The sequence below is a fragment of the Aquarana catesbeiana genome, linkage group LG01, assembly GCF_042186555.1.
Source record: "Aquarana catesbeiana isolate 2022-GZ linkage group LG01, ASM4218655v1, whole genome shotgun sequence".
Classification (NCBI taxonomy): domain Eukaryota; kingdom Metazoa; phylum Chordata; class Amphibia; order Anura; family Ranidae; genus Aquarana; species Aquarana catesbeiana.
Genome location: NC_133324.1, coordinates 320674048 through 320689010, shown reverse-complemented (window position 1 = coordinate 320689010; position 14963 = coordinate 320674048). Strand labels below are relative to the sequence as shown.

At 41.1% G+C, this 14963-nt stretch overlaps 1 protein-coding gene across 1 annotated transcript in view; it reads left to right on the top strand.

Annotated features, from left to right (window-relative positions):
- The window catches only part of TBX5 (T-box transcription factor 5), an 87543-nt gene extending 81673 nt beyond the window's left edge, over positions 1 to 5870 (top strand). Inside the window, exon 9 of the mRNA XM_073630315.1 lies at positions 3993 to 5870. Coding sequence (XP_073486416.1) covers positions 3993 to 4570 — 578 coding nt within the window. The 3' untranslated portion in view covers positions 4571 to 5870. The remainder of the gene's footprint in view (positions 1 to 3992) is intronic.
- Positions 5871 to 14963: the final 9093 nt, after the last annotated feature.

Below are 14963 nucleotides of genomic sequence, written 5' to 3'. Positions count from 1 at the left end.
ATGTGACTGTACAATATACATGTAAAGTGCTGCTTAAATTGTCAGCGCTATATAGGTATCTGTAATAAATAAATAAGTCTAAAGTTAGAAAACCATGAAGCCGCACCAGTGAAATAAACCCTTCTAATGTTTAATTACACTATATTGTTTCCTTAAAGGGGTGACCATAGTAAAGTAAGGCAGGCCATACATGATTTTTTTTTTTCTTTCAACCAGAAGGTTGAATGAAAAAAATGAACCCATTTTCCCATCCACACATTCGATGTGGATGGGGGAATCACTCCCCTTGAGCTACTGCATTCTGCCGGAGAGGAGCCTTACCCCCCCCCCCCAGCAGAGAACAAAGTGTGTTGCTGGCTATAGCTGGCGGCATTGATCGTTCGGGAAAAACAGGCTGGTTTTACACAAGTCGATCAGTAGATATTAAAAACAGTCTGAAGGAAAAAAATATGTGAATAACAGTAAATGTAGCCATTCAAAATGGAGATCAAATTATGATTCATGAGAAATAAATGCTTTTAATTTGTTTATCTATTTCATACAAATATATATTGATTGTGCATTTTTTATATAGGAATTTAATGCAGAAATATAATGAATCTGTGCTTTTTTATGCATGTATTGAACATTTCTGTTGATAAAATTTTTGTGGGATAAAATTCATATAAAATATATACGTAAAATATTAAACACAATTAAAATGTGTACATTTTGTTGAATATGTAGATGTTAAGTGCCCTTTTAGGTTTCTCTGTATGAAAAAAGGATGCACAACTTTATACACATACTGTATGGGGTAGATTTACTAAAACTGGAGAGTGCAAAATCTGGTGCAGCGCTGCATGGAACCCATTTAGCTTCCAGGTTTTAGCCTAGGTTCACACTGATGCGGGTTAGAAATCGTGTGAGTTCAGATGAACTTGCACAATCTCAAACCGGCAATGCAGTCTGATTTCAGGGGCGATTTGACAGACATCTGTGCGGGTTCATGCATAGACGTCTATTCAACTCGCCCCCCGAAGTCACCAAAAATAGTACAGGAACTACTTTTGGGAATCAGTACGGTGTTGCAAAGTTCGCACTGCACCGATTCGGATGGTGCTTTTGCCGCCAAATTGGCCCAATGTGAACGTGGGCTTATTGTCAAAGCTTAATTGAACAAGCTGAAGTTAGAAGCTGATTGGCTACCATGCCCAGCTGCACCAGATTATGAGTGCACCCTCTGGGGTTGATTTACTAAAGGCCAATAGACTGTGCACCTTTGAAAAATGCAATTGCACTCTGCAAGTGCAGTTGCTCCAGAGCTTAGTAAATGAGGTAAAGCTTCACTTTGGAAAGAATACCCAATCACATGCAAGGAAAATTAAAAAAACAGCATTTTTGCTTGCACATGATTGGTTGATAAAAGTCAGCTGAGCCTCTGCTCATTTACTAAACTCTGGAGCAACTGCTCTTGCCGTGTGCATCTGCACTTTCCAAAGTGCCCAGTCTTTTTGCCTTTAGTAAATCAACCCCTATGTGTCACTTCTGTTCATTTACTGAACTGGGCAAAGCAGCAGTAAAAAGGTTAATAAAGATTCTTTCCCTCCTCTAGTTTATATGGAGTTGGGCTTAAACCTGAAGGGTTTTGTAGGGACAGTGGTGTACTCGTCAAGCACCAAGGGAACCCAGAGATCAGGGCCACTATACCATTCTAGATGTGATATTTACTGAAGTTTTAAAGTTACCATGTCACTTTTGTTCCCTTCCCATGCCTTTACCATCCCTCAGTTTCAACTTCCAAAACCACATCATGACTTACATTTAGAATCACTTAACATACTATGTATATATGTAAATACCAACAGAAGTTTGGAGTCCCCAACTTTTACGAATATATTCTAGGGCACCCCATTATAACTTTACACTTCTAAAGAGGCTCCTATATGGGTAAACTTGGGTACCCACTGTTGCTCTCCTGTGGATTTCCGGACCCTTCTCTGGCTCCCCTCTCAATCAAAACCTCAATCCCTGCCTGTAATATGACATCATTTAACTGTATGGGGTAACATTATGTCGCCATACTTGCCCCTATTACCACTCTAAGGTAAACCATTATTCTCACCAGACCTGAAATTCCCTGCTGTGATTAATTGGTGGATCTTCCATAATTTTCTCAATGAATGCAAAGTGTTCTTTAATTGGATGTGCTGGAGATTGTGACCTCACTGTCCCACCTTTTTTTTTCATCCAATCAGAGAACACTTTGTATTAATTGAGAAAAATTCACTGATAGGCGCCCGTGCTGAGCAAGCAACCTGCTGTGTTCAGTATGCAGAAATGCAGCCACTCAGGAGGGGACCCAGAAGCTAGTGGCGATCACTGTATTAGCAGTGCCTACTACAGTGACATCAAGCTTTTACTGGATCCAACAGGTATGGAATATACATTCTTACATTGGTCTAAGCAGGACCATGTAACTACAGTAAATAAACCCCATTTTGTACTTAAAAGTGGGGTATGCCTGTATGTAAACATTGCAATACCTGGAATTTACCTTTAAAATAGCCAGCAGAAACAGGTTCTATTCTGACATGTTTCATACTAGGCACAGTGATTTCTAAAATAAATCACCATGTCTAGCCCAGCACACGTCAGAATAGAACCTGTTCCTGCTGTCTATTTTAATAAGGAAATCATATTTTTAATCTCAGTGTGCTGCATTCCTGTTGCTTTTACAATTACCAATCATTCAGGATCCCATTCAATTGGCTGCGTACCCATAACCCAAAAATGTTTAATCCAATGTATATGCAAAAATAAAAATAGAGATGAAACTCAGAAATAACTCTCTTATAAAATTAATGGATAAGATAGAAACGGAAGAACTGTGGGAAAAATATCAAAGAAATATTCAAGGATATAGAGCGAAGAATAACATGACATGACAACTGCAAAAATATAAAACTTGTAAGAGGAAAGAACCTGAATTATACTTTATCAATTAATAATCCTAAATAGCTAAAGAGTTAACAAAAAAAGTATTAATAACTGGAATACTTGTCCCTGCCACAACCTAAACACAACTAAAAGTTGTGTATGGCTTTAGTATGCCATTGGTTCCAAGGTGTGCACTCCAGAAACATCAAACTTCCATGTAAATATCTTTATCATCTTAAATAAACTATTATTAAGTAATCCCACATAGATCAGTTTATTCAAAACAACATATTGGGGGTTATTTACGAAAGGCAAATCCACTTTGCACTACAAGTGCACTTGGAAGTGTAGTCGCTGTAAATCTGAAATGAGGAGAAGCTCTGCTGATTTTATCATCTAATCATGTGCAAGCTAAAATGCTGTTTTTATTTTCCTTGCATGTCCCCCTCGGATCTACAGTGACTGCACTTCCAAGTGCACTTGTAGTACAAAGTGGATTTGCCTTTCATAAATAACCCCCATTACCTAGCAGAGAAGCAAAAAAGTTGCTCTGGAGGTGACATCTAAGCACAGAATGCAGATAGAATTCTAAATTAAAAAGTGGGGGTTATTTACTAAAAATGTGTGGTGCAAAATCTGGTGCAGCTCTTCATAGAAATCAATCAGCTTTCAGGTTTTATTGTCAAAGCTAGAAGTTAGAAGCTGATCGGTCACCATGCGCAGCTGCCCAGATTCTGAGTGCTCCAGGTTTAGTAAATCTCCCCCACTGTCTTGTTAAATTCAGGACAGTGGAAATAAGGCTCACCCATAAGAATGAAGAAGGTCACGGTGTGCATGTGCACCAAGAAATGGAACCAGAGAAGACATTTTTGGGAGAAAGGTTGTGCACCACTGGACATGGCCACAAATCACTGGGGAAGAAGTATTTAACACATCACTCTGCACTAAGGATGGGGAGGGAAATTATTAAACAACAAGTTTACTAAAAATGTATTTGTCCTTTTAATTATAGAGGAAAGTACATTTGGTACTGTGTAACAATAGTAAGAAAATATATTTATTTTTCTTTTCAGCAAGTGAAGAATCATCCGAAAATCCTTATAAGAAGCCCTACATGGACACATCTCCAAGCGATGAAGATCCATATTACAGATCTGGGTATCCACAACCATCATCCTCTTCTTCATCCTCAACCTCATTTCGCACAGAGTCTGCTCAACGTCAAGCCTGCATGTATGCTAATTCAGCACCTGCCACAGAGCCTGTCACGGGCATAGAAGACATTTCATGTAATAGCTGGTCAAGTGTGCCATCTTATAGCAGCTGCACAGTGGGAGGTGGAATGCAACCTATGGAGCGATTGCCCTACCAGCACTTCTCTGCTCATTTTACCTCCAGCTCACTCATGCCCAGATTGGGAAACCATGCAACCACACAGGCTGCAGATACCCACTCCATGTTCCAACATCAGCCTTCTCACCAAGCTATTGTAAGGCAGTGTGCACCTCAGTCTGCAGGGTTACAGCCAGCTTCTTCCCTCCAGTCCTCTGAGTTCCTTTACCCACATGGAGTTCCTCGGACCCTATCACCACACCAGTATCACTCCGTTCATGGGGTGGGAATGGTACCAGACTGGAGTGAGAATAGCTAACAGAACATGGACATTAAATATACATTGTTCTGAAGTAAAAGCCTAAAACAAAATGTTTGTAGGACAACATGAAGTGGAGATATCCTAAAAAAGACACACAAACTTGTATGCTGGATCATTGCTTCTTAAACACCTCAAACGTTCACCCAATTTTTCACTTTATTCCTATTCCTTCTGGCACCAGGATCACAAATGGGGTGAAGAGGAATGCAAGAAAAAGCAAGCTGGGAAATGCAAGATGAACAGTCTAAAATGACCTAACTAGAGGTTTTGTACTTCACACAATGAGCTTCATTAGGATGATTGGTGCTTATATGTGAAAACAGCACTTCATAAGTTCACTGACATGCCTCTGCCAAAACGTTGGGTGTTTGCAGTGTGTTACACTGTGTGACGTAGGAGGCTGGGAGAATAGTTTTAAAATATGTCAGAAAAGGGGGGGAACACAGCAAGAGTGTGTTGGAGAGGAGCAGAGATTCCATCAGAGCTACACTTTCCCTGTGTTCTTCTGTTCTTTCATTTTTTTGGGTCATCATAACAAAAATATCGTACAAATGTTAAAAAAACTAAAAACGTAAAGCTTGTATATAAACCAGGTCAATAAAAGGTACAGCTAAGAAACAAAAAAAACAAAAAAAAAACATGCTCTCAATCACCCAAGCACAGCAACAATTATGTTACCCTTCCTACTTTATAAAGGTAACATTTTTGATCATCTTGGGAGCACTGTTTTGGGATAGCACTAACATATATTTCTAGGGAATGAATTGTCTGGTTCTTTACAAGAACATGCTAAAGTTGGTGACATTGGATTCCACTGTGTTTGAAAGTACATTGCAATCAAAAGTGTACAAGAATATGTAAAAAGTGAACACTAAAAAGGTAAATGAATGATGAATTAATGTGTTTTGTAAGGCTGTAATGCAATTAAGACATTTTCTTTTCAGCAATAGTCTTGTTGCCATTGTAACCTATTAAAGCATTGGACATTTGGATTTCTGCCCTCTCCAAATACACAGTGGGGTTGATTTACTAAAACTGCAGAGTGCAAAATCAGGTGCAGCTTTGCATGGTAGCCAATCAGCTTCTAACTTTGGCTTCGAAAGAATTTTCTTTCTAAAATCTTATCTGAGAATTTTGGTTCGAATTTCGCACCATTAGTGGGCTGCAGCAACAGCCGATTTTTGTGCGGCCGTCAAATTTTCGTGCGGGCATGTTAGAAATTCTTTGAAAAACTAGCGATTTTCTAATCAATGATGTGAGAATCGTGTGAGAAATGTAATCGAAAAAGAAATGCACATATACAAGAAAAGAAAATTCCCAGAAAAAAAAAGAAGATTCCCAGCCACGAAAATTTTTTCTGTAGCAACAGGAGGTGAAATTGAAGGCTTGGTTGGTTGAATTTTTCGAATTCAATGGTGGCACCATTGGATCACAAAACACACGAAATTTGTGATTTTCAAAAGAAAATTCTTTCGAAATTTGACAATGTATAGCCAGCCTAAGTGTTAACAAAAAAAAAACCCTGGACGTTGATTGGTTTCTATGCAGAGCTGCATCAGATATTGCAATCCAAGTTTTAGTAATTGAACCCCACTGTGCTATGTTTGTAAACTGTTGCGTTATTGACATTGTTATATAATAAAAAATAATATATTTTTCCTGCTTGATTGCTTTTTTTGTGACGTTCTAACAGTTCTGCAGTGGAAAATAAATAAAGTAAATTCAAAATGAATTCAACAAGACAAAAATATAAATATTTACCTTATTTTAGCAAGGAAGTGGTTATATATATATATATATTAGTAAATTAGTACATCAGTTTGTGCTGATGCGGTGTAACCAGTTATATGCCTGGAAAGAAATACTAAACAAAGTGTGCAAAATAAGTTATTTTCAGCTAACTGTAGACAATGTAGTCTTATATTTTAATAGATAATATACATTTGTACTGCACAGTTTTGCATAATATGGGATACCATTTCTTACCATATAGCGTATTCTGTAAATATATCAGTGCTGCTATTTAAAAAATGAAAAAACAGAGGTAATCACTGCAATAAATCTAAAATGACAACATGGCTTTACAACATAAGGGCATAGGTCTATTTGAGAATACATATTTGCCAGCAGATATGCATTTCACGGTTGCCATCATAAGGAAATATTAAATGGGTAAATGCTTGTCAAATCTAAATGTATTCAGAGAAACAAGTTATGCCAGGGTTAAACATACTCAAGAGCGACAATTTATAGATGAAGGGCTTAAGTCATCATCGCTCTTGATTGCCTCAGGTTTTCTGCATTTGAGCGTGCACAGGAATAGAGAGAAAGGGAAAACCACAACTATCTCTCAGGGGGGTACTTAAGAAGAGAGGCAGCGATGGATCTGCCAACATGAACCAAGAACCAAAAAACCTGGAATGTGTTCCAGAACTTATTTATGTTGTGATCACAAGGGAAAGACCCCAGCTAACCACAGAGCCCCCAACCCCCTCCCTAGTTAGGTGCAGTCACCAGATTTACAGAAAATACTTCTGAGTAAAGGGGTTGTACAGAAGCATGTGTAAAGGATATAATGCATAATATGGCATACTTGGGCGAAAGGTACATACTCGTAAAGAGCTGGTCACACAACTATTCACAACAATGAGGTCTGACGATAGGATGAAAAGCTCAGTTTCAGGAAAAAAAAACAGTTGCTGCATAACAAATGGGTGGAAAAAAAGCAAAGACTCAACCTTAGGTATTATAGTAAAGCAATGTAAAATATTAAATCATGAGTAGGCTGATTTCAAAAAGTGTATGGTATATGTTAGAAAGATAAGAACTAATTAATAAAGGTTTGTTTGCTATGGCTACTGATAACATATAACAGGATAGAATGAGGTATAAAATGTATACAGGTTATAAATTGCTTATTCCTAAATATTCCCATTATGCCATATTGCATCAGACTGGAAGAAGGTAGCCAGCTAACAGATGTTAAAGCACATTTTATATTTATTTTTCATGATTATTAGCAATGAAGGAATCTGTTTATCTGTACCAGTATTCAGTTCAGATTGAGGAGACTTGCAGATGGCAGGCACTAAAGCAGTATTAAACCCCAAATCAAAAATTGTATATATTGCACAAATCCCTAGATGTGAAGAATGTGCATTCATTTTTTTGGCTTTTTTCTTTATTTTAACCTGGTGATCTGGCCAGTAACACACTTCCTGTCTTAGGGTGTCTCCACTCCACTGGAGCAGAAACAGAGACACCTTTGAAGTGCAGCATTGTCAATCTGAAGAGAGGGTAGTGTTATGTCTGCACTAGCAGGTTTAGATGGACTTTACTTGAGTGACTAACTAATTAAGGCCTCTTTCACATGAACGTTCTGTTCAGGTCTGTCTTTCTGGTTTTAAGGCGGACCCGATCGGAAACTCCATTCTCCTCTATGGAGCGGCGGATGTAAATGGACATGTGTCTATTTACACCCGCCTACATCCAATCCGATTCACCAAAAAGAGACGGATAGAGATCCGTTCCCCTTCCATCCAGTGGATCAGATCGGATGGCAGTCTGGTGTAAACGGACAGGCAGTCCATATACATCCGGCTGCCCATAGAGGAGAGCGGTTTGTGTGTATTCTGCTCCTTTCATTTGCCTGCTCAGCGGGGATCAGCAGAGGGATCCCCTGCTGAGCAAGCGGATTGCCGCCGCAGTCCACCCCGTGTGAAAAGGGCCTAAAGCCAAACTCCAGCTAACACTTTTTAAGCAGTTACAGCAGCAGCTTTTTTGGGGTGCAGATAAAAGTATTATGAAAATGAATAAAAGCTGATCATTGTAATCACCCCTGTCAGTGTTAAATGGTTTGTGTCAACCTTCTAACTGCCACTTTTGGTGTACAGCTTGGACTGTTAAAGGACATTGAAAAATAACAGACTTACTGGTAAGATCAACAGGTGAAAGGGGGAAAAACACTAATAAAAGAAAATGATTACAATCACCACAAAAAAAAAGTTGCAATATGTTACATTAACTCTTCGTTATTAACCAGTAACCAATTTGCTTGATATATGAGCTATAATCAGAAAGGATATTCAGCGCTGACCAAGAAGGACACAAATAAGATAGACTGCTAGCAGACACTAAAGGTTAATCCAAAACAACACCTCAAATAAACATAAACATATACACAGTGCTGCGCAATTCATAAATGTCCATAAAATCACAGTTGGTGAGCGTGTAACTAAAGCTGAATAAAAGTGCAGGTGACACACACAGGAAAAAAAGATCTCCAATCCGGTGAAAGTGACCCCTCCATCACACACGGATGGCCTCTCACCTCAAGGATTCGTCCTGAAACGGGTCACATAGTGGGAGTCAATAGATAGATACAGCAATCCAGGTATAGTAATCCACAGATAGCAGCTCCAGTGCTCATCCGAATCAGTGAGATGGTAAGAACGTATATAGAACGTATATAAGAACGATGGTAACACGATCTAGTGCTCTCTGTATGTCACATTTATTGTATAAAAGAAATGCATTGCACTTACATGAAGCCGCACTCAGATCCGAGTGTCGGCAAACAAGCTTGTGATAGTATCAGCCAAGATGGCCGCGAGTGACGTCATGCGTGACACCTGACCCCCGTACGCGTTACATCCAAAGGCGGGACTTCCTCAGCGTGGGGCAGGATATATATGAGCTGATATATGAGCTGCCAAACAAAACTTTTTACCAAATCACTGTGGCATCTATGAGAACATTTTAGGAAGTGTGCTAAACCAATTGAAAGTGACTATTTATGTTTATAAATGTCAGCTCTGTAATTAACTAATGGCGTAAGGTGCAATCCAACCTGTGTCTGTTGTTTGTATGTGCTTAGAATTACAGGGAGGTGATGCTTCTATCAACCAAGATGTAATATCCCACACCCATTGTGTTTAGCTGTTTAGTGGGCATGGAGGAGGAGGGAAGGAGTGGGCTTTCATTTACCACTGTGTATACACCCACATGTGTTACTCTATAGTCATGTGGGCTGCACATTTAAGAAAAAGGAGTAAATAAGCAGCTTAGAAGGGAGCTGAAACTGGAGCATGCTCAGTAGATGTGGCAACTGCTGGTCTACATAATTTCAGGCTGCAGCAGTGACACAGACAGGGGGGGAGGGACAGTGAACAACAGCATAGAACATTTTTTTCTCTTGCAAAATACGGAAAACAAATCCCATAATGACTGAGTGAGTATGAACATCATAAAATACAGCAAGTACTGACCGTTTTTAATGTTGTAGTTTAATGACACTTTAAGCATATCCCTTCTTCCCTGGCAGCACAATTGGATATTTGGACCAGGTAAACCACTGCTTTTACACAGAGTGCAGCGTTCTGGATCTCCAGCCTACTTCTGTGGAAGTGGACATTGGCAAATGCAGGAGAGTGGATTAGGACTGAAGACCTATTAAGGAGAAAAATTGAAATACACTGTATATTATTTGCAGCCCGATTCTATCAACTAAACATTCTAATATTTAAGCACCTAAAAGATAGTTAAAACACGTCAGTTTATTAATATGTTGGACCAGCAGCCTATTAGCATTTTCTTTTGGGCATCCAGTAGGATTGATTTTCTAAATGAAGAGAGACTGTTCATTTAGCAAAATTATATTTTACTGAGTTCTAATCAACCAACGTACTAGCAAAATCCTGTTTTGTTTTTTTTTTTTAATGGACTTCTCTCACATATTCTTAGAGGTCTATTTATAATTTTTTTTCATACAAGATTCACACAACTTTCACCCAAGATTCACACATTTTACTTTTTTTTTTTTTTTTTTTTAGAAAAATGCATAATTCTTAAGAGAAGATTGAGTGAAAACATTAATAAACAGACCCCAAAGTTGATATAGATTAACTTTATTTAATATCATTCATTTTGCAAAGTGAACACACAGTTTATATAATATTTATTTTGTTAAGTGATAAGCCTTTAATAAATCAACCCCATTGTGTCATTATTCAGTAAATAACTGCCTATCAGAGGGTGACACTTAAATTCTTTGCAATGAAGTCTTGCTAAGTAAGTATTCCAAAACAGGCATGTGGTATGAATGTCCATATTGACTGATTCATTGCCCTACTAGCCCAGTAGATTTCTAAATCAACATTTTAATTAAGACTCAAGATCTTATTTACTTGGTAAGGTGTCCCTTCACTAAATTACACATCAAAAGGGAATATTCAAAGGTGATGAATTTATTCATCGAAACCAACAGAGCCAGCTACTGGTCTTAGCCTGAGGTGACACAAAAAGTTGAAACTTAATAAATAGCAGAAGCTCAAATCTAAACTTAAAACTTCAGGCAGGAAACTAAATACATCGATTAAATACATATAAAGGATTTGTTTTACCTGCCAAAGAATTTGTGTTTCTATTGATCCATTTAATCAGTTCTTAGTTTTGCAGAGCAGGGCAGGAGAATTAATTTTTCTCTGCTGCACTTAAGTAACCCCTTTAGGTGCTGTGACAGTGAAAGAGGAGGCAGCATGTTGATGAGTAGGGATGAGCCGAACACGGTTCGGTTCGCAGCAGAACATGCGAACAGGCAAAAAAATTGTTTGCACACGCGAATACCGTTAAAGTCTATGGGACACGGATGTGAAAAATCAAAAGTGCTCATTTTAAAGGCTTATATGCAAGTTCTTGCCATAAAAAGAGTTTGGGGACCCGGGTCCTCCCCCAGGGGACATTTATCAATGCTGTTTTTGCGGGAGCAGTGATTTTAATAATGCTTGAAGTGAAACAATAAAAATGAAATATTCCTTTAAATATCTTGTCCTTAGTGTGCCTGTAGCACATCTTTCCCTTGTTTATAACAGTGCCACAGCAAAATGACATTTCTAAAGGGAAAAATGTAATCTAAACCTGCTTGTGGCTGTAATGTATTGTCGGATCCCGGCAACATAGGTAAAAAATACCAAAAATACCAAAAAAAAATTGGCGTGGCTGTGACCCTCAAAATCCATACCAGGCCCTTCAGGTCTGGTATGGATATTAAGAGGAATCCTGCACCTAAATTTTTTTAAAAATGGCGCGGGGGTCCCCCAGGCCCCCAGGCACTATATACTCTGAAAAGCAATATATATACTATACGGACTGCCCTATATACGCTGCAGAAAATTGGGCCTTAGTTGTTGGTGGTACCAGAACACTGTAAGCCACATTTACTCTTGTTGGGCGCAGGAACGGGCCCTGCTGTGAAATATTATATCAAGAATTGTAATTACATGCCCCTGTTAAACAGGGGCAGAAAAATTGGGCTTTGGGTGGTGGTGGTGCCCTAAACCAAAAATATTGTTGGAAGCTAGCATCATCAAGATTGAGGAGGAATAGGATAGTCAACATAGGCAGTCTTCAAGGGATCCCACATCCATAGCAAATTCAGTCAGTTACATCAGCATCAGGTGCTTGATAGCTGCTGATCCAAGACTGATTCATTTTTATGAATGTGAGCCTATCAACGAAGTCTGTGGACAAGTGGACTCTTTGATCCATTACAAACCCTACAGTAGCACTGAATGTGTGTTCAGAAAGCATGCTGGATGGAGGACAGGCCAGTAGCTCAATTGCATATTGAGCAAGTTCTGGCCAGTGGTCCACCCTCAAGACCCAGTAACCCAGTGGATGCTCTGTTGGAAAGGTCTCCAAGTCTGCTCTTGCCCCTAGATATTCCTGCACCACGTAATGCAGACGCTGGCGATGGTTGCTTTAAACCAATCAGACCTTGGCGCTGAGGACTGAAAAATTGTTTAAAGGCATCAGTCAGCCGGCCACCTTCTCCACCGCTCTTCCTCTGACTGAACGAAGCCTCAGCAACACGTTGTCCAGCACCAGGAAATTGTAACCTCCCAGGGTCTGAAATAGCGTTGCACAAACCTTTCTTCAAAGCATCCGGAAGATGTTTCATCCTCTGCTCCCTCTGTGAATGCAGGATGAGTTCTGCAACCTTACCCTTGTAACGTGGATAAAGAAGGGTTGCCAGCTAGTAATGATCCCTACAGGAATGCTATCTGGATAAAGGGGGCCTTGAGAGGTAAGGAAGTCCTCCTCTTCCTCCTGCTGTTCTGCCTCAAGTGCCCTGTCCATGATTCCAGGACGCATGTGCTCCAACAAGAAGACTAGAGGGAAAGTGTCACTGATGTATGGCAGGACAGTGCATGCATCGTTGATCAGTAGCCACTGGCGTGGTGAAGAGAAGCCAAGCTCCCCTGACCCTGTCCTGGTGCCATACTCGTACAGGTACTCATTGATGGCCCTCTGCTGTGTGTGCAGCCGCTGCAGCATGGCCAACGTTGAGTTCCACCTGGTGGGCATGTCACAAATGAGGCGGTTGGTGGGCAGGTTGCATTCCCTTTGAATATCAGCCAGCCAAGCACTGGCATTGTATGACTGGCAGAAATGACCACAGACTGTTCTGGCCTGCCTCAGGAGATCCTGTAAGCCTTGGTACCCACTCAAGAACCGCTGCACCACCAAATTCAGGACATGTGTCAAACATGGAACATGGGTCAAGTGTCCCTGTCGGAGGACAGAGAGAAGGTTGGTGCCATTGTCGCATACAACCATTCCTGACTGAAGCTGGCGTGGCATCAGCCACCTCTGAGCCTGCCCCTGCAGAGCTGGCAGAGTCTTTGCCCCAGTGTGGCTCCTGTCCCCTAGGCAGACCAACTCAAGCACCGCATGGTATCTTTTAGCCTGACTGCTTGCATAGCCCCTTGAATGCTTACGGAGTATTGCTGGTTCAGAGGACAAATCTGCAGAAGAGGCCATAGAGGAAGAAGAAGAGAAGGGGGTGGAGCAGAGATCTGTGGCAGAATCACACCTAGCATTTTGGATCCATGGTGGCAGAACAAGCTCCAACAACAATGAACCCTGTCCTACATCCTTCGCAGCTGCCAGCAGAGTTACCAAGTGCACCATGAAGGAAAGGTAATGTTCCTGCCCATGCCTGCTGGACCATGAGTCAGCGGTAATATGAACCTTAATGCTGGCCGCCCTGTTCAACGAGGCCAAATATTGCCTTCCACATGCCGGTAGAGAGCCGGAATGGCCTTCTGAGAAAAGAAATGGCGTTTTGGAACCTGCCACTGAGGTACAAAACATTCCACAAATTCACGATAGGAGGCAGAGTTTACCAGCTGAAAAGGCAGCAGTTGCAGTGCTAGTAATTTGGCCAAGCTAGGATTTAGACGCTGAGCATGTGGATGGCTGGGACAGAATTTCTTTTCACGGTTCAGCAACTGGAGTAGAGAAATTTGCGTGCTACAATCAGATGGTGGTATACTGCTAGCATATTGGCTGCAAGTACTTGTGACATCTATTGCTATACCTTCAATCCTCTCAGTGCAGGTTTTTGAGAGGACTGGAGATCCCAGATGAGGAGCAAGGAGAAGTCCGCCTTTTTCTTTGATGTGGGTCTTTCAAGTGCTGTTGCCAACGAACTGCATGGCAGGTTTAATATGTCTGGTCAAGCATGTGGTGCCCAAGCGGCTTCAGTTCTGGCCACGCTTGATCCGCTTCAGACATAGGTTTCACACAGCAACGGTGCGATCTGCTGCACATGTGTCGAAAAAGACCCACACCAAGGAACTTTTAAAAGTCAGCAAAGAGTCAGCAGCGCCCTGCACCTGCGGAGCTCTGCGGTGTGATGCAATAGGGTGGCTGCCCTTAAGTTGCCCCCTAGAGGACATCCTGCCTCATTGGAGTTGTGCCTCCTCCTCCTCGCTTCTCTCAGGCACCCAAGTACAGTCAGTGACCTCATCATCCCCTCCCTCCTCGTCACTGGAGCAAACTTGGCAGTATGCTGCAGCTGGGGGGGAACATGACTGTCAGTTTCTTGTCCTTCTTGGGCACCCCCTCTCTCTATGCTCACGTTACTCCCTTCCTCAACCTGGGAACCAACATCAGAGCTTACAAATCGCTGCGCATCCTCCAGCAGCATGTACCCGACACTGTGGTTAAAACAATCTGGGGACTCCTCCATGCATGATGGTGGAGCTACGGAAGGAGTGACTGTGGACAAGGAGCCGGTGGAATAGGCCGCTTTGGCAGCTGTGTTGGAGGGCAAACTACTCTGAGCCTGGGTGACAGAGGATGAGGAGGATGAGGACAGCTTTGTTATCCACTCCACCAACTCTTCTGCATGTTCTGGCTCAATAACACGGCCATCAGCAGAAAAAAAGGACAAGTGTGCCCCACCTGCAGAGGATGCACCATGCCCACGACCACCACCACTGTTGACTGTAGACACAGAGACTGCTTGCCCTTTTTTAGTGGCTTGTGAGCATCTGTCTCTCCTTGGTGGCCTTCCAGACAGGATGTATTTTTTGTTTTGCAACAC